Consider the following 23,376-nt stretch of genomic DNA (forward strand, 5'->3'; position numbering starts at 1 on the left):
AGTCCTCTTCAGCTTCTGGCATTTCAGCTGCAAGGATCTCAGCACTGTGCTTTCGGATAGTACATCACTGAGGTCTATGGGGACTGCGCAAGACTGAGGGATCCTCTGTAGATAGAGCCTTTTCCCCTCAATCATTACTACAGACAACTGGGGGCTTGACAAGCTGTGACAAGGCGTGAGTCACGCCTTTTTTGTCAAACAGAGGAGAAATACTGAGAAAAAGTAGCCCCTACTTTATCTCAGTATTTCTTTTGACTGGGTTGGAATTTCAGTAAAATTCCAACACATTCAATAGTAATATTTCATAAAGAGCCACTTTAAATATGAGAATAAATAAATACAGTATTAAAAATCCTGTGAAGTGACAGTTCCCCTTTAAAACATGAAAGTTCGGGGAGCACCCACATATTGAAAGGAGTATATCAATGGAGCATATGAGGGATAAGGTCTACAACGATTTAATGGAGATACAATTTTTTATTTTTTTATTTTATTTTAATTCTTTATTTTAGTTGTGCGCAGAAATAACAAGTAACCTCAATGCGCCACAAAAGCGGCTATGGAGATACAATTGATCACTTCAAAGGCTAAACAGCTAGTGTGTGGAATATTTTGATATATTGTTAAATTTCTTATTATTTGTTATATTGTATTGCTCCATGTTGTATTGCTCTATATCGTACTGTATTATATGAATGATATCCACTGCCTACATGACCGTTTGGTGCCCCACTATGCCAGAATATGCCATAATGTACAAATATTGTATTACAATGTAACTGACTGAACAGTATCTGTGATGGTATGCATTTGACACATGTAACCTGTACATATTGGAAAACTTCAAATAAAAAAATTAAAAAAACATAAATGTCTATCCATTATATCAGATTTTCAGTTATTTCTCTCCAACTCATCTTACTAATTTTATCTAAATGAAGCTGAAATCTCCCTGCAATATATTACTGTCTTCCAGTGACAGTGCTTACCGTGAGCGCCACTGGTAACACATGATAAGAACATCCTGGTTGGGTGATAACTGGGGACACTGACAAGATGAGTTGGTGATAAGTGGGACTTGTGACCTTGGGATCATTGCTGAAGATTTGAGTGTCTCTTTTACTTCCACGATTGTAGTTATTTCATTGCAATTGCTTCTGGTGACACTTCTTACTTTTGCATGGATTACTGAAAATAAAAAAGTGAAACGGCATTACATATTATGAATAGCACATGCACAATTATTGCATTATTTCAAAGGTAATAGACCAACTTATACAGAGCCGGCGCGTCCATAAGGCCTTAGGGCACACCGGCCCGGGGGCGCAAGTGTCCGGGTGGCCGGCAGGAGTGAAGCGCACAGCTCCCCTCTCCTGCCGGTCACTTCTTGTAGCGTGGCCGAGTGCCAACCTGCAGTGCCACGGACTGTGTGGAGGGGGCGGGGATATGAACACGTCATATCCCTGCTCCCTCTGTAGCACACAGCGCCCAGCAGGGGAAGAGCTACCGCTGGCCCTCTTCTCATCAGCCTGGGAAGACTTCCTCCCAAGAAGACTATAGCCGCGAGAGCAGGAGAATGCAGAGAGGAGGGGGGCTGGGAAGGACCAGCTCCTCCAACTACCTCAGGCAGCACTTTGGATCCCAGGTAAGCCACCCTCCTGAACCTGTCTGTCAGTGTGTGTGTGTGTGTATGTCTGTCAGTGTGTGTGTGTGTGTATGTCTGTCAGTGTGTGTGTGTGTGTGTGTGTCTGTATGTCTGTCTGTCAGTGTGTGTGTGTGTATGTCTGTCTGTCAGTGTGTGTGTGTATGTCTGTCTGTCAGTGTGTGTGTGTGTGTGTGTCTGTCTGTCTGTGTGTGTATGTCTGTCAGTGTGTGTATGTCTGTCAGTGTGTGTATGTCTGTCAGTGTGTGTATGTCTGTCAGTGTGTGTATGTCTGTCAGTGTGTGTATGTCTGTCAGTGTGTGTATGTCTGTCAGTGTGTGTGTGTCTGTCTGTCAGTGTGTGTGTGTCTGTCTGTCAGTGTGTGTGTGTCTGTCTGTCAGTGTGTGTGTGTCTGTCTGTCAGTGTGTGTGTGTCTGTCTGTCAGTGTGTGTGTCTGTCTGTCAGTGTGTGTGTGTCTGTCTGTCAGTGTGTGTGTGTGTGTGTCTGTCAGTGTGTGTGTGTGTGTCTGTCAGTGTGTGTGTGTGTGTCTGTCAGTGTGTGTGTATGTGTGTATGTCTGTCTGTCAGTGTGTGTATGTCTGTCAGTGTGTGTGTGTGTGTGTGTGTGTGTGTGTATGTCTGTCAGTGTGTGTGTGTGTGTGTGTGTGTGTATGTCTGTCAGTGTGTGTGTGTGTGTGTGTGTATATGTCTGTCTGTCTATACATAAGTAAGAAAAGGAAAATAACAGGATAGAGCGTAAACCGGACCTAAGAATGGCCGGACTAATACGCTAGAGACAGAGAATGGTCAAAGGGAAAGCCGAGGTCAAGGAAGCCAGAAAATACTCAATACCGATAAAACAAGCCGAGTCAGGGAAACCAGAGATCAGAATAACCAGGGAAAAGCCAAGGATCAGGATACCAGGAAATCAGAAACACGAAAATAGCACTCTCAGGAAATCAGGAAACTGAAACCACGACAGGGCAAAGTACTGGGAAAAACTAGGGGTTTAAATACCCCTCTCTAGGCTATGATTGGTCAGAGGGCGACCTCTGACCCCAAAACGTGCGTGTGCGTTGACGTCGTGACGTCACGCACACGTTGGTATAATTCTCGGGGGCGGAGCTACTCTTAGGCGCGACCACGTGGTCGGCGCCATGTTTGATTCGGGCGTGATGCCCGGAAGACCGGAAGGAGCGGTTCCCGGCTCGCCGACGAGCAGGTAAGCTCGTGTTGTCGGCGCGGCCGTGCCGGTCGGGCACGGGCGTGAGGCTCGGCGGGCCGGTGACCGCAACAGTGTGTGTGTGTGTATATGTCTGTCTGTCAGTGTGTGTGTGTGTGTGTGTATGTCTGTCTGTATCATTGTGTATGTATGTCTCTATATGCCTCTGTTTCTTTATGTCTGTGTCTGTATTTCTGTGTGTGCCTGTGTCTGTATGAATGTATGTCTGTGTTTGTACGACAATGTACCTGTATGTGAAGATTGTAGCGTCAAAATGCATCTTCGCCTGTGTAGTCAAAAATCCTAGCACCGGCCCTGAACTTATATTCACTATTACACAAATGTATATATTTAAATCTGTATGTACATCTTCAGTTTGAAAATGTTCCATAGTTTGAGATAAATCTATAGCTTAAAATATGTCTTTATAAAAGTCAATTAAATGTGACATCACACGATTACCTCACACATGACTCACTGTGACAGTGCTTATTGTATCCCTATGTTAAATCAATCACATCATCTTCACAGAGCTAAAAAAAAAAAAAAAAAAACGGTTGAGAAAGGAAGGTCTGGCAGCAAAAAACATATGTGATGTTGTTTGTTTATGCATGATGAGAGTGTCCTTTTCAGAGCATCTGTCTGTGTGCAGTCTTCACCAGTCCTTATAATGATGGGAAATGGGATACTTTTTCTGCATTGTTTGTAAACTGATTTGTATTTCACTAAATCATATTATTTCCAATTTCCATTATGGAATAGTCAGTGATATGTTGAATGTATATAATGTATTGTTAATATGTGACTACATTAAAGCTTCATTTACTTTTTCTACTACAGAATGCTTAAAAAAACAAACAAAAAAAACCCCCATAAAAAATCTTGCACTTAAAGGAGCACTATACTGCCAGGAAAACAAACTTGTTTTCCTGGCACTATATGGTCATTAGCCCCCGCTCCCCCCCTCCGAAGGGGTTAAAGCCACTTACCTTTCTCCGGCGCCGGGCTCCCTCGGCGCTGGCGCTGGGGAACTCTCCTCCACCTGCCAACGTCAGGGCCGAATGGGCATGCGCGGCAAGACTTGCACGCGCATTCAAACTGCCCATAGGAAAGCATTACTCAATGATTAAGTATGGACGTCCAGCGTCTTCTCACTGTGATTTTCACAGTGAGAATCGCCTCTAGCGGCTGTCAGTGAGACAGCCACTAGAGGCTGGATTAACCCTCAGTGAAACTGCTATGTTTCAGCTGCAGGGTTAAAACTAGAGGGACCTGGCACCCAAACAACTTCATTGAGCTGAAGTGGTCTGGGTGCCTATAGTGGTCCTTTAAGGATTCCACCACATTACCTACCTAGTATAAGTCAAGGGCTAAAATGTATTTTTTATAACTCTGAGAAAAATATATAACGAGTGGTCAATTTCACTGCAAACCTTAAAACCGTAATGAATAAATATAACTTTATATTACAGGTGGATTAAACAGCACAATAAAAACATCTTGCACTTAAGTATTCCACCACAGTATTTACCTAGTGAAATGTTGTAGGATTATTTCAACGATCAATACTCAGTATTCTTATCTGTGTTTTCAGCCTCTTTTAGGGTTACTTTAAACCTATGCTGTGTTTTGAAAGGCATCTTAAAAAACAATTTCGACACTAAGACTGAAACTTAAACATTGCTATAATATGTTGCTGTATCATTGAAAAAAACATCGCTGATTAAAGGGTTATTTAAACCTCAATGACCATTTCTGCTTTGAGAAGTGCTCATCGAGCCATCACTCTGTGTGTGCAATGTTTCTACTTGATAGGGATATCTGTCATTTTGTTCTGAGTACTAGTTGCACCCCCATCACGTGACCTAAGCACCCTGGAGCTCTGCGCTAGGCTATCTAATGTGAATCCATCCATGAAGAATTACATCAGATACATGAGATGCCCCTGCAGCCATCAGAATCACTTTTCTTGCCCCCTCTTTTTGAACACTTTTTCCCTTGTTTACCCCTCCCTCCCTTTCTAAGCTCAGAGCAAGTGCAATACAAGCCTATGAGATTGGTCCAGCAAAATGTTTTTCTAAGAGAAAAATTTGATTGGATTTCAGAGAGAGATCCAGCGATGAGGCATGATTATGGACAAGGCCTGAAAAGGATTGACGAGAACTTTACAAAGGGCTGGATTAAAGGTACATTTTTACTTTATTTAATAGGGTTTTAAATAAAAATAAGTTGACTAAGTGACAAGTGCCCAATAAAGCATTATAAAGTAAAAAAGAAACTAGTGAAAATGGGTTTTGCCTATTGGCAAAAAGATATGGATACATTTTATTATAATTTCTAGTTTCTGAATGACTTTTTTCTTCAGACAACAAGCACATAATATTCCAGGAAAACGGTCAGTACATCTAATTATAAACAAGATATATTGATGATATATTCATGTTGTAGCATGTTGACAAGTCTACAATCATTAAGGCATTAAAACAATTGTCTTATAAGAATGTTCAGCTGCAATTAATCTATGAATATAGTGACACCAAGGGCACTTTCTGGAGTTGGCAATTTTGATCAGTAATGAAAAGCTACATTAAACCCTATAAAGAAAATAATCAGGCTGAAGTATGTTATTACAGGTACAGAGCTTTTATCCCGCAGCACATGGTCAGATCAATTATACCCAAGAACAAAGGCACATGCTGGACTTCTATCAGGAAAATTTGTCATATCGACGTTTCAGTCTGTAGCGGACTGGACCCTGCACCAGAGTTTGCCCCAGTTTCCTGGAGGGGACTGCTTGCTTGCCTCCTGCCCAGTGATTATGGTCCCTGGGAGATATTGCCCTTTAAGGGACTGAGTTGTGGCTTATGGACTGCTATTATACTGTGCTGACCCTTTAAGAACTGTATTTGGGCATAATGGATTGTATAATACTGTTCCTAGCCCATTAAATACTTTGGGGAAAGATTGGTACTTTTTATATAGCACTTCAGACACAGTCGAAGCAGTCTAAGCTGTCAAAGCAGTCGAAGCTGCCAAAGTTGTCGAAGTGCCGAAGTTACCGAAGTTGTCGAAGTCGTTGAAGTGACCGGCATCGGACAAAGGACCACGTGGCGGCGGCCATTTTAACGTCGAACACCGCCGACCCTTACCATCGCCTCCACTTCGACACTTCGACTAAAGTCGAAGTACAGGCAACACTTCGAACAGGACTTAGACGTTTTTATGCAGGAAACTGGTCGGTCCATGGAACTGTTTTGGGCAAGAAAATGTGCTTGCGGTCGGTCATAAAAGGACTTTCGTGTAACTTTTTATCTACTGGAGGGATTTGTATGATTTTTGAGAATGTTTATGTTTAAAGTATGCTGAGTCTGAATTGTAATGAATTGTACCTTTTGAAATGTAATTTTGGAGATTGGATGTATGGTTTTAGAGTTATGAAAGTTGGGCAAAAAGTATGTTTTAACTGTATGTATAATTGGGTTTCCTCTCAGGATAAGGGGAGGGAATATGTGGGATGTAACTGATATGATTGGTTGTTTTATCCCTCCCTGTGGGCGGTCCTGTATTTGCAATAACTGTAAAAAAACCAGGCTGGGTGTCCCAGCACCTGAGTTCCTGTTTTAACCCTCAAAGTGAAGTGTCGTCTCATTCTTGGGGGAGGATTTATTGCATGCTGTTCCAGTTTGACTGCTAGGAGTGCAAACCTATTCGTATGGTTCCTATTCAACTGTCTACAGCATTCAGAGGCTTGAGAGGATTTATATGCTTCTCAGATTCGGTGATTGTGGTGTCTGCCAGAGTGCTTGGAGTCCTCAGGAAACGCTAGGAGCATCCTTCAACGGAGGTACCCAGTCGGGGTGCCAGGCGATCCGTTACACAGTCCATATCAGGACTTTCATCATATTACCTGATATGGACTGAAACGTTGATATGATGTAACTCAAGTGTGATTAACAAAGACAAATTTTTCTGATAGAAATCCAGCATCGTGGCACATACATCACAAATGCGAGTGCAGGATCGTGGATTATATATATATAGAGAGAGTGTAGATTGGATTAGCCAATTTTTGTAAACTGCTATGTTTACATTGCAGAGTTAATCCAGCCTCTAGTGGCTGTCTTCCTGACAGCCGCTAGAGGCACTTCCGAAAATTGCATTGAGCATGCAGAACGTCCATAGGAAAGCATTGCATAATGCTTTCCTATGGGCAGTTTGAATGCACGCGCGGCTCTGGCCGCGCATGCGCATTCGTCTCCACTCGGGAGCTGACATCAGAGGGGGAGGAGAGGTCATCAGCGCCGAGGGAGCCCGGCGCTGGATAAAGGTTTTAACCCCTTCAGCCCAACGGGAGGCGGGCCCTGAGGGGGGGAAGGAACCCAAGGACTATATAGTGCCAGGAAAATTAGTTTGTTTTCCTGACACTATAGTGGTCCTTTAATGCTATATATGTTTTTTGAAAATATACATTTGTTTTATGCTTGTTTTCGTGGTAAATAGAGATGGGTTGCATTCCTATTTGCAGCTGGATCCCTACAAGACTACAGTGAAGCCACTATCCTGGCTAAAAGTGGGCTAAAAAAATAGGGTGACTAAAACATCTTAAACGGGGGGCGGGGCCTGACCGCTGAGCCTGGAGGACGCAGAAAAGCATAGCTCCTGCTCCACCGGGCAATAAACGCATGAATCAGCTGCAAACAGCGCTCAACCGATCCAAAAGGGTCACCTACTGTGAGGTGAACCCACAGGGAACATAATGACACCAAACAAGCGACCACCCCTGCAAAAATTACCGGCAAAGCGACTGCGGCCTACAAACCTGGACGGCACAGGGGAGACGGCCGCTCCCCGGCTGCACCCAGGCGAAAACGACTGGCGAAAGGGCCCACGTTCCCCCCCCTTTGGACCGGCGGGGGTTATCCCGGTCCCAACCGGACCCCTAGAGGCCCGGGGACACCAGCACCGACCGAGACCCATCATACCCAAGATGGCGGCCGAAGTCACAACACCACGAGACACAGCACAGGGACTCGATGTCCTCATACGGCTGGATGCCATATTCGAAGCGTTCTGGAGGGAGCTAGCGGAACGGCCAGCGGGAGCACACGCTCTGAGCCAGCACCTACCGAGGGCACGCTCCCGACCGCGAGATGCACCTCGTGGGGAGAAGCGACCGAGAAGATGGCGTCGCCGACAGCGACTCCCAAGACAAGCATACCACCCCGAGCAACTACGACCACGGAAGACCAAGCCACCAATAAGTAAGCACACCTCCATACCGAGGTTTCAAACGAGAAACTTGGACTTGGCAATGAGAGACTCTCGGGACAATTGCTTAAAGCAGCAAGCCCATACACACGCCAGCCGCCCCTCAGCCTACTACAGCGCGGCAGACTCAAGCCTGCACTCTCCCACACACCACTGGCCCTTGGGGACGACGGGCCCGCACACACGGAGGCATAAGCGGCCCAAGAGACTGCAGACCAACAGGCCCTCCACCAGAAGGGCTGCACCCCACCGACTAGAGACACTCACGCTCTTCCCTCCGTGCATCATCGGACCCAGCTCCAGCAAGATTCCGCCAACAGCAGCGACCCTCTATGCACCGCATGCAAGCTCCCATGACCTCGAGAGGTCGGGCATTGGATGAACTGCTACAGGGACTAACATTCGTAAGCTGCAGCTCAGCTTAACCTTACTTTAGCATGTATACCTGTAGTACACCTCACATACGCTGAAGCTTCAAGCAGATAAGCAAACTATTTTACATTTCACGCTGCCTCCCCACTGTTTCATATTATAGCATAATCAACTGTTCTTAGTTTGACTAGCATGTTCACTCTATACAAACTCGTGACTTACCCTCTTGTACTTTAAAAATATAAAATTGTGCACTGTTCCTATTCACCCCATTGTTACCTACGTTTTGAACCATGCAAGTGGATTGCCTTTGGGGCACCGCATGCCTGTATGTTATCTTGAAATGCACTGCAAAAAAAAAAAAATTTAAAAAAAAAAAAAAAAAAAAAAATCTTAAACTTGTATGTATTTCTGTCAGTGTGTAAGTGTCTGTTGGTGTGTATATGTATTTGTCATTGAGTGTCTGTCTCTACCAGTGTGTTTGTGTCTGGCAGTGAATGTGTGTATGTTTGTCTGTACATGGTTATCAGCATGTGTGAGTATGTTTGTCTGTGTGTGTGTGTGTGTGTGTGTGTGTGGTAGTGTGCATTGGTATTTGTTTGTGTCTTGTATTAAGTAATCTTGTGTGTTTTTCGGTCTGGCAGTTTAGATCTGGGTATTTGTGTATATATGTGAGTGTATGTGGAATGAATATTTGCGTGTGAATGGTATCTATGTGCTAAGGTGCATGTTTGTAAGTATTGGTGGGTTAGTGGGGCCCAGCCACCGGATTTGTATAGGTCCCCAAGCTCTCCTTCCATCATATCAGTATTGGTAGAGTGACTTAATTAATGGTGCAGCTGGGAGAATGACTCTCACCAGTCTGAGACAGATCAGCATGTATCAGGATGTTCTTGAACTGTGAAATAGTAAAAAAAAAAATAAGGATGTATCCACGATTGCAAGCATTCTTCAATTATTCCCTACTGTGCTCTTATGGGTTGCTGGCTAAAGTTGAAATCACCATTGCATTATGCTATCCCACTGTTTTTCATACACTGTTTCACACATAATGTTTTGATTACATCTCTTATAACTTTTTTTTTCCAGTTTCTCAGCCACTTTTTGACCTGATTCACACTGGGAGGTGAAGAAATAGACTTTACCACACTAAAAATAAACTCTAAACATGTTAACTCTATTGTGCAACAATCAATGCGACTACACATAACTGCCCAACAGACAGAGGTGCAGCCAAATGTGCTATTACTTTCATTCCATTGAAATGTATCAGTGGTGCAGTTAAGGTAACTGCCTTTTTACTTACCCCTGCTAAACAACTCACCCCAATATTATTTACTGGGGTAAAGGAACTAGGATGGAACTGTCTTTTAGAAAAGCAGCAGTTCAGCATTAAGCTATTGTCCATACTCTCCGATGGTTTATCTGAAAGAGTTTAGTTATCTAGTAAGAAATTGTAACACTGATCCACATTTTCCAAAACGATATTATGACATGTTAAATTAAGGAATATAAAAATGTTATTAATTATACAAAATGTGCAAGTACCAATCGCAATACCCACAGATTGTATCTATTGGTGTAATGATTTACTGGTGTTCAACTGTGAATAAGACTTATAGTTAAATATACATTTTCTATAATCTAATTTCTAACATAAGTATGCTCACATAAAGAAATACCGTATATTATATACCCTATAAAATGGACCAATATTTGGCAGTAGAAGGGAATACATATATACATTGAAGGACTTACATATTCATAAAGAAGATCCTGAATATGAGCTTTAAGTGATGGATGAATGGTTGTAGGAGCTCACACTTAATGCCAGAATCAATCTATATATCTATATATATATATATATATATATATATATATATATATATATATTGTAACAAACCACCTCTTTTACAGGTAGGGCTGTCACAGATCTTGCAGTAACCACCACCTTCTAGGGTATATAAAGTCCAGGACACAGTCAGCTCGATTTTCCTTTTTCTTTATTCAATAAGAAAACAGGTGCTTTAAATAAAAAAACCAAACAAAATCCCTTGCTCTTACTTGAGCTCTTACTAGACAGGAAATTGCTATCTGCAATTGGGTGGCTTTCCCACTTACCAATTTCCAAACAAAAGAAATGTCTTTGCAATGAACACAGTTGTCATTCACTCTCCTAGCTGTCTTTTTCTCCCTCCCCTGCAGCAGGCTGCCCTCTTCATTTTAAAGGCCTGTCTACTAATTGACTAGCTACAGGTGAGTGTCAATTAGTTAACTCTTAAGTCAAATCTAAATTGTGGTTTGTTACACAGTAATTAGTGCTGTTGGAGCATTGGCCCATCCTACTCTCCAAATACTCCGGCCCAGGGATCCATACCATGTTTTGCAGAACCTCAGCAATGTAGATTGCAAACACTAACATCTTCCCTGGGGCATTTAACTGAAAATTCTCAGGTCGCAGTTTAGCAAATCAGGCCTGATGTATCTTCCATCAACCACAATGCCACTTTTACGCTCACAATATATATATATATATATATATATATATATATATATATATATATATACCATATATACTCGAGTATAAGCCGACCCGGATATAAGCCGAGGCCCCTAATTTACCACAAAAAACTGGGAAAACTTATTGACTCGAGTATAAGCCTAGGGTGGGAAATGCAGCAGCTACCGGTAAATTTCTAAATAAAATTAGATCCCCAAAAATTACATGAATTGAATATTTATTTACAGTGTGTGTATATAATGAATGCAGTGTGTGTGTGTGTGTGTAGTGTGTGTATATAATGAATGCAGAATGTGTGTGTATATAATGAATGCAGTGTGTATAGAAAGCAGTGTGTGTATATAATGCAGAGTGTGTGTTTGTATGAATGCAGTGTGTGTATATAATGCGGAGTGTGTGTATATGATGCAGAGTGTGTGTATATGTTGCAGAGTGTGTGTATATGATGCAGAGTGTGTGTTTGTGTAGTGTGTGTAAACTGGGTGGGGGGAGGATATTTTTATTTTAATATTGTTATTATTTAATTGTATTATTTTACATTTTTTGGGGGTGGGAGGGAGACTGTGTTCTTCTCACTCCCCCCCCCCGTGTTCTCTTCATCTCCCCTTCTCCTCACCCTTACTCTCCCCCCTCCTCCCTGTTCTTCTTACTCCCCCCTCCCTGTTCTTCTTACTCCCCCCTCCCTGTTCTTCTTACTTCCCCTCCCCCTTTCTGTTCTTCTTACTCCCCCCTCCCTGTTCTGCTTACTTCCCCTCCCCCTCCCTGTTCTTCTTACTCCCCCTCCCTGTTCTTCTTGCTCCCCCCTCCCTGTTCTCCTTACTCCCCCCTCCCTGTTCTTCTTACTCCCCCCCCCTGTTCTTCTTACTCCCCCCTCCCTGTTCTGCTTACTTCCCCTACCCCTCCCTGTTCTTCTTACTCCTCCCCCCCCTTACCTCCCCTCCCCTGTAGCGTGGCCGAGCTCCTCTCCGGTCCGCGGTACCGTCCAGACTGATAGGAAAGTGCACACTCAGTGTGCACTTCCTGTCAATCCGGCCGGGTACAGGAAACAGAAACCGCCGCGCGGAACAGAAGTTTCTGTTTCCTGTACCCGGCCGGACTGAAAGGAAGTGCACACTGAGTGTGCACTTTCTTATCAGTCCGGACGGGTACCGTGGACCGGATAGGAGCTTGGCCACGCTACAGGGGAGGTAAGGAGAGAGACAGCAGATAGCTCTTACTTACCTGTGCAGCCGTTCCATTCAGCTCACAGTGTCTCACAAGATTTACACTGTGAGCTGAACGGAGCTGCTGCACAGGTAAGTAAGAGCTCTCTGCAGGCCCCCAACAGGACCGCCGGGCTTGTAATGAGCCCGGCGGTCCTGCTCTGTATTATGGCAATGTAAGTTTTCATAATACAGACACTGACTCGAGTATAAGCCGAGTGGGGCTTTTTCAGCACAAAAAATGTGGGGCTTATACTCGAGTATATACGGTATATATATATATATATACACACACACACACACATCATCACATAAACAGGGCTATACATAGGACACGAGGTCACACATTCAGGCTGGAAGAAAGGAGATTTCATCAAAGGCAAAGAAAAGGTTTTTATATAGTAAGAGCAATAAGGATATGGAATTCTCTGCCTGAAGAGGTGGTTTTGTCAGAGTCACTACAGATGTTTAAACTGCAATTGGATAAATACTTACAAAAACATAACATACAGGGATATAATTTCTCATTAGTGGGGTAGCTGCTTGATCCAAGGAGACATCTGACTGCTATTTTGGGGTCAAGAAGGAATTTTTTCCTAGTTTGTGGCAAAATTGGAAGCGCTTCAGACTGGGTTTTTTGCCTTCTTTTGGATCACCAGCAACAACATACGTGAGGAAGGCTGAACTTGATGGACTCAAGTCTCTTTTCAGCTATGTAACTATGTAACTATGTAGCATGAGCCAATAACCACAGAGTTAACATTTTTTTCCATTAAACCATAGGCATAAATTAATCATGACTATGCATTTTCACTGGAAATAAAGACTGTGGCAGAAGCAGTGCTTGGATGTAAAGGAATTCTGACTGCTTCTATATATCTAGCTATGGAACCATATGGCACATTGCATGGCAAGTCCATTTTCTATGGCCTTACAGTATGATGCCAACACAAATCATGATACAGATTAGAACAAGAAGATAGATTTTCAAAGAGAGAAGAACAGCCAGATCTCATATCTATGGCCATGTAATGTATTCCCTGCACCTTGCTTTGTATTCCTGAACAGCTTCCCAATGATGTGAGTTCCTGGCATTAAAGGGACACTGTAGTCACCAAAAACAACTTTAGCTTAATGAAGCAGTTTTGGTGTATAGAGCATGCCCCCACGATCTCACTGCCCAATTATTTGCCATTTAGGAGTTAAATCAGTTTGTTTATACAGTGCTAGTCACACCTCCCTGCATGTGACTTGCACAGCCTTCCTAAACACTTCCTGTAAAGAGTCATCTAATGTTTACACTTCCTTTATTGCATAGTCTGTTTATTTATGATTTCTTACATCCTGCTCTGTTAATATCTTGCTATTGCTAAACTCCTGTATGTAGTTAAAGTTCAAAGTTACAGAGCAGGAGATAAAACAGTTTTAAAGTAAGTAACATCTGATAGAAAATGAAACCATTTTTGTTATATGCAGGCTACGTCAGTCACAGCCAGGGGAGATGTGGCTAGAGCTGCATAAACAGAAACAAAAGTGATTTAACTCCTAAATGGCTGTGAATTGAGTAGTGAAACTGCAGAAACTTTAGCTATGCACCAAAACTGTTTCATTAAGCAAAGGTTGTTTTGGTGACTATAGGATTTCTTTAACATACTCCCCAAGTGTCCCTATTTAGGCCCAAATCTCTCTGTCCATCCTTTCTATCCTAATATCCCTATTTTCTACAAGCTCCATGTTGTTGGTGTGTCTGAGTGTCCACAGCAATGATACTCACAGTAGTGTGCCTTTAAATTATAATAAATATTTAGAAATCAGTCTATGTAAATAAAGTACATTGTTTTTGTTCTAAATTGCATTTTAGATTTATAAAACAGCCCTGTCCCTGACCACACCCACACTCACACCTCTAAGATGAAAGTGTCCCTCTTTGTCCATTTGTAATGTTGGGAGGTATGCATTAAAGGACCACTCTAGTGCCAGGAAAGCATACTCGTTTTCCTGGCACTAGAGTGCCCTGAGGGTGCCCCCACCCTCAGGGACCCCCTCCCGCCCGGCTCTGGAAAGGGGAAAGGGGTAAAAACTTACCTTTTTCCAGCGCTGGGCGGAGAGATCTCCTTCTGCTCTCCTCCTCCGATCCTCCTCTTCTCCTCCCCGTCGGCTGAATGCGCACGCGCGGCAAGAGCTGCGCGCGCATTCAGCCGGTCACATAGGAAAGCATTCATAATGCTTTCCTATGGACGCTGGCGTGCTCTCACTGTGAAAATCACAGTGAGAAGCACGCAAGCGCCTCTAGCGGCTGTCAATGAGACAGCCACTAGAGGACATAGGGGGAAGGCTTAACCCATTCATAAACATAGCAGTTTCTCTGAAACTGCTATGTTTATGAAAAAATGGGTTAACCCTAGAAGGACCTGGCACCCAGACCACCTCATTAAGCTGAAGTGGTCTGGGTGCCTAGAGTGGTCCTTTAACCAATTACATCGCTCCAGAAGGTAGTTTGGTCTGCTATTTTAGAATTTGATATGGAACTGAAGTAAAAATTGTGCTTGTTGGGGATTCAGAGTAGTTTTTGCAGGTGCTAATCTGAGTGCAAAGTCCTACATTTTGATATACTGTCTTTTGATTTAAATGTAATGGTACCTTATTTAGTATTTCTCCAAGAAGAGCACTTGACAAATCTCTCCCTTTGAGCTATTCTGAGATATGGTCAACCTTCCACTTCCATTTAAATGAACACTCTGACACCAACATATTGGTAAGAGCCTCATGTTCACTCTGTGTTTTTTTTCCCTGTTCAAATCTCAGCCAATGAGAGATCAGTGTGAAATGAGCTGTTGACTTGACTTCACTGTCCTGTCTGCATGGTATTTAAAGGGGGGAAGGGGTATGTAATAAGAGAACAGTGATTGGATGTGAGGCACAGCTCACACTGATTTCTCATTGCATTGGCTGAGCTGAGTACATAATCAGAATAAGTCAATAAGAAAGTTACTATGTGGAAAAGGGGGCATGGCTAAGTGACAGGGTTACTCTGTGCAAAACTGCAAAATTGTTTCCATTTTTTGAACAAAACTAAGGAGATTTGAATGTGGAGTAAATACAGCATTGATATGAGGCCAAAACCTCGCAATGGAGTTGTGTCGGTGTCTGGAGTATGCCTGGAGTGCTCTTTTAATTCAGCATGCATACTTTCTATATCTCTTCTCTGTGTTCCATGTTGCTTGTAGGGGTTAAATATGGATGTCTATCACATACTGAGATGGGGTAAAGGGGGCAGGTCTATCGAAATTACGGTCAGGTCAGCCTGGTGTAAATGCACGCCAGACTTCCTGACAATCATGTAAGGCCAGCCCACTGAGGGCAGACTCTGCAAACAGCACTGTTTGAGTTCTCCAGCAGGGTCCTCGCACTATGCACTCACGCTATGCTTGTTGGGGACAGTTCTAAATCGGGACAGTAAATCAAGGCAATCGAGGCCTGCTATCATATTTATACATAAAGAATAATTGTAGTCATGATAGAAACAGAAATGTATTGACAACTTTGAGAACCTTGGGGTTGAAATGTACTGTGGCACATCATCCACATAGTACACTGCAGGCTTAGTTTGTACGTCCATTTATATGTTTTTTAACATTGGTCCTAATTTTTAGGCATTGAAGGAGATGATGAACTATATGACTGCTTTCTTTTCATCAGCTATAAATATACTCCCTACATTATTTAGTACGTTAAGCATTTAGTATTTTTTCCGGCATAAGATCACACTTTAACATCTAAAACCCACATTTCACAGCTTTTTCTGCAGAATACTCGAGAAAACCTGCAGTCAGTGATTTCTCAAGAAGACTGAAATGAAATGTCCACAAATAAAGTAAAATGTTAGACACAACATTTGCTGTATAATGTCTTAGCTTCTCTAAATATTAACAAAAACAAAATGTTGAATATATATGTTCTGCAAAGCTATTTGTTTATGATGTACAAAAAAAAGGGCATTTATTTTAAAGAAACTGCAATCACCACTAGGAATGTTTAAATGTAATACATGCACACAGTATAGATTCAGGCAGCTTGCCTATTCACTCTCTTACATACCTATAAATCATAACAGTCTACACTTTTGTTTTTAATATTAACAAGTGCAAGCGCAATGATTTATTTGCTATGATTTATTACGCAATTTATATTCCTTCACCAGCCAGGACACATCCCTGTAGCCCCTAAACTCCCCCAGTTAATATAGTTTTAATACATTCCTTTTGTTTCGATCAGCAAGGAAAGAATGGTAGTGTAGGAAAGATGTCAGGTCACTGGCTTCTTTAATAATGTTTCTGCAGCAAGCATCGTATAAACAGCCGTGAAAATCATCACTAGAACATTCTAAACATTCAAGTTCTTTAAAACAAAAAAATCAAGCCATTGTCTTTTTTTTTTTTTTTTTATCTTTTACGTTTAAACTCCTGCATTATGCATATCACCATTTTCTTGATAATTTCAATGATAATGAGTGGTAGAGGACAGGAAGTTATTAAAACAACACTCCCACCCACACAACAACTTAAAGGGACACTATAGTCACCCAGACCACTTCAGCTCAATGAAGTGGTCTGGGTGCAATGTCCCTCAGGTTTTAACCCTTCAGATGTAAACATAGCAGTTTCAGAGAAACTGCTTTGTTTACATTTGGGGTTAATCCAGCCTCTAGTGGCTGTCTTCCGGAACAGCCGCTAGAGGCGCATCTGCGACGCTGGATGCGAATTTCGCATCCATCGCGCAGAGCGTCCATAGGAAATCATTGAGAAATGCTTTCCTATGGACACTTTGAATGCGCGCGCGGCAATTGCTGCGCATGCGCATTCGGCTCCACTGACATCAGGCGGAGGGGGGGAGAGGTCACCAGCACCGAGGGAGCTCGACGCTGGATTAAAGTAAGTAACTGAAGGGGTTTTAACCCCTTCAGCGCCATGTGAGGAGGACCTTTAGGGTGGGGGGGACCCTCAGGGCACTATAGTGTCAGGAAAACCGCTTTGTTTTCCTGACACTATAGTGATCATTTAAGCTTGTTTAAGTTGTTATGGGGGCAGAAGTGTCCGTGCAAATTCTTACATGGCACAGAACTGCTGATTGCATAAAATTAATTATTATTGAGGGGAACATCACCTAAAATTAATGGGGCAAGATTCAATCTCAAAGTAAGATCTATTGTTCATAGAGTCAGAAACACTGTGTGATAAGGCACACAACTGATGGCATCTGGGTCACCAATCAACAGGAAGGCAGGGAAGTGTCAGCTTCACACAATTTAATCATGACAAACAAGAAAGGAAATGCTAGAAATACAATTGTATACAGATGCAAGAAGCATCAGAAATAATATTGCTAATGACATGTATACAATGTGTTTCCAAGAATGGAAATAAGAATATTTTTAAACTTGTCATATTGCACATTATAGGCCTAGCATATGTTTTATTAGCAGATTTGAAGACAGGGTCACATCCTATGCTATTGCATGTCTCAGGAGCACGTCCTTAGAAAAACCCTGGCAGGACTGCGAGGTGACCCAATAGAAAAGGTACAGGGTATATGAATAGAATACTGTTATCTCCTACACAACAACATGATCTGAAAACCTTAAGGGGAAACACTATTCAAACAAAACCCTAATACATTACATAAAAAATTTATTTTAAGTCCTGCAAACATTTACGAAAAAAATAAATAAAATAGCTTGTAAAGGCAGACAACTCTCAGACTGGGAGGAGGCTCAACCTCTCTTTCTGTTTTATGGGGTCTTATTTTATCTTACAAAGCCGTATCAAGCAGTTTATGGGATAAGAGTTTATTTGTAGTATTACTATTGACGCCACTTAAAAGCCACTCAAGAGCGAGAGCAGATGTGGTGTATTCTGTACAACATACTTTGCAGTGAAAAAAATATATGCTTAACCGCACCACCCTAATGTAAATAAAGTGATCGGTGCGGGATCAATGCAAATCAAACCTACAAGGGGTTTTCACAATGAAAATACCGTATTTATCGGCGTATAACACGCACCGGCGTATAACACGCACCTCATTTTAAGAAGGAAATTCCAGGAAGTTTCCCCCCCTCATCCCATAGTGTTACCCCCCCTTTCCATAGTATTCTCCCCTCCTCCCATAGTATTCCCCCCCCCATAGTATTCTCCACCCCCTCCCATAGTGCCCCCCCCTCATCCCATAGTGTCCCCCCCTTTCCATAGTATTATCCCCCCCCCCATAGTATTCTCCACCCCCTCCCATAGTGTCCCCCCCCTCATCCCATAGTGTCCCCCCCTCATCCCATAGTATTCTCCACCCCCTCATCCCATTGTGTTCTCCCCCCTCCCATAGTGTCCCCCCTCCCCTTGTCCCATCGTGCACTTTCCCTTGTCCCATAATTACTTACCTGTCTTGAAGCGTGGGCCGGCTTCACAGCGCGCACCGCGGTACAGGAACTTCAATTTCAGGTTCCGGTTTCCGGCGGGACTGAAAGGAAGTGTGCACACTTCCTTTCAGTCCCGCCGGAAACCGGAACCTGAAATTGAAGTTCCAGTACCACGGTGCGCGCTGAACATCGGCCCACGCTTCAAGACAGGTAGGTAAATATGGGATATCAGCGTATAACACCCATCATTTTCCCCCTATTTTCAGGGAGAAAAAGTGTGTGTTATACGCTGATAAATACGGTATATACAAAATAGACTGATCCATACACAATAATAGAAGGAAAACATTTATTTTTAATCATAATCATTTTAATTTCTTATATACCGTATATACTCGAGTATAAGCCGATCCGGATATAAGCCGAGGCCCCTAATTTTACCTAAAAAAACTGGGAAAACTTATTGACTCGAGTATAAGACTAGGGTGGGAAATGCAGCAGCTACTGGTAAATTTCTAAATAAAGTTAGATCCTAAAAAAATTATATTAATTGAATATTTATTTACAGTGTGTGTGTGTGTATGAATGCAGTGTGTGTATGTATGCAGTGTGTGTGTATGAGTGCAGTGTGTGTGTATGAGTGCAGTGTGTGTGTATGAGTGCAGTGTGTGTATGAATGCAGTGTGTGTATGAGTGCAGTGTGTGTATGAGTGCAGTGTGTGTATGAGTGCAGTGTGTGTATGAATGCAGTGTGTGTGTATGAGTGCAGTGTGTGTATGAGTGCAGTGTGTGTATGAGTGCAGTGTGTGTATGAGTGCAGTGTGTGTATGAGTGCAGTGAGTGTGTATAAGTGCAGTGTGTGTGTGTATGAGTGCAGTGTGTGTGTATGAATGCAGTGTGTGTTTGTGTATGTGTTGCAGAGCCTTGGTGGGGGGCGAGCATTTTTATTATTTTTTTTAAATTATTATTTTAATTAAAAAAAATGTTATTATTTTTTAAATATTATTATTTTATTTTTATTAATATTTTTTTTTCGCCCGCCCCCCTCCCTGCTTGATACATGGCAGGGAGGGGGGCTCTCACTCCCTGGTGGTCCAGTGGCATTGGCAGTTCAGTGGAGGGGGGCTGGCAGAGAGCATTTACTTACCACTCCTGCAGCTCCTGTCAGCTCCCTTCTCCTCCGCACCGGTTCGGTCAGCTCCCTCTGCACGTCCCAGTGTAAGTCTCGCGGCCGCGCTCTGACCCCGCGGCTCTCGCGAGACTTACACTGGGAGCTGACAGAGGAGCTGACCGGACCGGCGCGGAAGAGAAGGGAGCTGACAGGAGCTGCAGGAGAGGTAAGTAAATGCTTCCTGCCAGCCTCCCTCCTACACAGCCCCATTGTCTGTATTATGGCAATGTAAATTGCCATAATATAGACATTGACTCGAGTATAAGTCGAGTTGGGGGTTTTCAGCACAAAAAATATGCAGAAAAACTTGACTTATACTCGAGTATATACGGTATGCAAAAAAAAGATGCTCTGATTGATGTATCGAGTAGGGAATACCCAATGCAGGTGAATCAAAATATAGGAAGAGATAACTGAACAAACAGTTGGCATTCAGTAATGAAAATACTACCATCAACAGTCTAGGATATATGCAGGCAGTTATCATAACACATAGACTTAAAAAACAAAACAAAAAAAACAATGGAAATTATGAGACAATAAGGTTGATGAATGACGTATGGGGGTAGCCCTGACAACTATGTAACATCTATATCTATCCACATAAATAAAGACAATTGTGAATGCTTTCCTTCTTTTGCAGTGGCACAAACTACAAAGTATTGACCCTTTATAGCAGGACTATCACTCTGGAAGTGACATATCCCCATTCCCTCACCCAAGTAAACATTAGTGAGGCATTTTACTGGCAATGGTAGACATGGAACACAACAGATGTTAAAGGGACACTATAGTAACCCAGACCACTTCAGCTCAATGAAGTGGTCTGGGTGCCAGGTCCCTCAGGTTTTAACCCTTCAGATGCAAACATAGCAGTTTCTTAGAAACTGCTATGTTTACATTTGGGGTTAAGCCAGCCTCTAGTGGCTGTCTTCCGGACAGCCACTAGAGGCGCATCTGCGACGCTGGAGGCATATTATGCATCCATCGCGCAGAGCATCCATAGGAAAGCATTGAGAAATGCTTTCCTTTGGACACTTTGAATGTGCGCGCTGCACTTGCCGCGCATGCGTATTAGGCCTGCTGACGTCGGCAGAGGGAGCTGACGTCAGCGGGGGAGGAGAGGTCACCAGCGCCAAGGGAGCCCGGCGCTGGAATAAGGTAAGCTGCTGAAAGAGTTTTAACACAGGAGAGGGACCCTGAGGGTGGGGGCACCCTCAGGGCACTATAGTGTCAGGAAAACCACTTTGTTTTCCTGACACTATAGTGATCCTTTAATACTCCGAGGGTAGACTTGTGAATGGGGTGGCATTCTGGGCACAATGGGAAATGCTCTTCTGGCCCGTCCAACATCGGGCCAGTGTTGTAGCTTCACTACTGAATCCCCAAGCTAGGCATATTAAGGGTTACTCCAACCACCATCACTTCGGTGATTTGATGTGGTCATGGTGGTAGGAGCCTGGATGTGGAGTGTTTCTGCTTGAACATTCAGAGTAATTTACACTTGTGTGATGAGGGCTAGTTAAACCCCAGCAAACGTGACTTAGGCAACTCTGAACTCTGTTATGGGCTGCCTAGTGTAAATTCTGTGCATATATACAGATGTAGTCATCTTCTCCCTTGCAGGCATGGTGCTATCACTTCCTTTCCTCTCACTGTGTGTTCCCTCCCACCTCTGAAATAGTTGTGTTTTTTTCTATTTGTTTTTTTATTTTAAAATGTAATTCTTACCCTCCCCTTCTGCTTCTGTCCCTTCCCTCACCTGCTCAGAGCACATGCATTGCACTCTAAGCCGGCAAAACGGCCCAATCACAGGCTTCTCTATGACTCTATGAGAAGCTTGTGATTGGACCACGAAATGACTGCCATGATGTTGGCTGGAGTTTAGTGCCAGGAACTTTGCCTGGCGCTGAATTGCAGGTAGGTTTTAAGCAGCACACAAAACTTTACAAGGTAAGAATTAGAACTACATTGCCTAAACATTTTGGAAAGTAGTGGGATATTATATTTAGAAACCATAAAGAAAGAAATCCTGCTTGACCCTTTTGAACAGTAAAGGTTTACATACCGCTCTTTGCATATTCCTATCAAAGATTCAAGCCATGGTCTCGCCGGAAATCAAGATGATCCCACCGATCACAGACTGTTGGGAGGTATACATATCAGATGTGGTTTAAAATACTAACTTAAAGGAACACTATAGTCACCTAAATTACTTAAGCTAAATAAAGCAGTTTTAGTGTATAGATCATTCCCCTGCAATTTCACTGCTCAATTCACTGTCATTTAGGAGTTAAATCACTTTGTTTCTGTTTATGCAGCCCAAGCCACACCTCCCCTGGCTATGATTGACAGAGCCTGCATGAACAAAAAACTGGTTTCACTTTCAAACAGATGTAATTTACCTTAAATAATTGTATCTCAATCTCTAAATTGAACTTTAATCACATACAGGAGGCTCTTGCAGGGTCTAGCAAGCTATTAACATAGCAGGGCATAAGAAAATCTTAATTAAACAGAACTTGCAATAAAGAAAGCCCAAATAGGGCTCTCTTTACAGGAAGTGTTTATGGAAGGCTGTGCAAGTCACATGCAGGGAGGTGTGACTAGGGTTCATAAACAAAGGGATTTAACTCCTAAATGGCAGAGGATTGAGCAGTGAGGCTGCAGGGACATGTTCTATACACCAAAACTGCTTCATTAAGCTAAAGTTGTTCAGGTGACTATAGTGTCCCTTTAAATAAGCAGAACATTGGTTCTGTGCCTGGTTCGCAAATAAACCAAATAAACACGAGGTAAGCAATAAGAAAAAATGGAAAAGACCTTTGGAAGAAATGCTGTACTTCATTATTGTCTACCTATCACTATTACGGTATCTGCATTAACAAACACAATGCATTATCATTCAATGTTTATTATATTGCATTTAGGGTGTGGAATCAACCGAAACTATCAGATGATAGAAGAACAAATATCTAAATCAGGAAGCAAAGATGTCTCATCAGTCTACCTTGGCAAACCTTGTCAGGGATACATTTATCAAAGAGAACATTCTTAAGTATTTCTACCTGCTCATTGCAGTTGTGTTTGTGCAGTAATCAAAAGGTAAATACGTTGTAGCATACCGTAGCTGTAGTTTTTGGTCAGGTACATTGTTAATGTAGGTTTAATGGCTTTGCATTTGCATCGATCTAGGAAGAAAGAAAATTAGAAGGAAATTAAAATGGTTAAACTAATTGCGTTAAACTTTAAATAAAACGCACATTAGGAAGAGGCAGTCAGTTCAGGCACCAGAGCCTCTCCATTTACCTATTAATTAGTGCTGCTGTGATCTGATAAAATTATTACAAACCTAACCTTACTCTGTGTCATCAACATTGTAACTTCCTTCTAACCCATGCAAGATCTTTACAATGTGCACTCACTATACAACTCATAGGCTATGTGTAAAAGCTTTTGCATAAACCTGACCACTTTCATTCATAAAAAAATACAAACTAAGCTACTTTCTAGTTATAATATAGTAAAGCGCTGTGGAATAAACTTGCCCTATGTAATACCAAAAAT

General features: G+C 42.5%; 1 protein-coding gene across 1 annotated transcript in view; it reads right to left on the reverse strand.

Moving 5' to 3' along the window:
• The window catches only part of SFRP4 (secreted frizzled related protein 4), a 50,728-nt gene that overhangs the window by 12,749 nt on the left and 14,603 nt on the right, over positions 1 to 23,376 (reverse strand). Inside the window, exons 4-5 of the mRNA XM_063452160.1 lie at positions 22,935 to 23,000; positions 990 to 1,188 (exon numbers count right to left, since the gene is read on the reverse strand). Of these exons, the coding sequence (XP_063308230.1) occupies positions 990 to 1,188; positions 22,935 to 23,000 (265 nt within the window). The remainder of the gene's footprint in view (positions 1 to 989; positions 1,189 to 22,934; positions 23,001 to 23,376) is intronic.

The sequence above is a fragment of the Pelobates fuscus genome, chromosome 4 (assembly GCF_036172605.1).
Source record: "Pelobates fuscus isolate aPelFus1 chromosome 4, aPelFus1.pri, whole genome shotgun sequence".
Classification (NCBI taxonomy): Eukaryota; Metazoa; Chordata; class Amphibia; order Anura; family Pelobatidae; genus Pelobates; species Pelobates fuscus.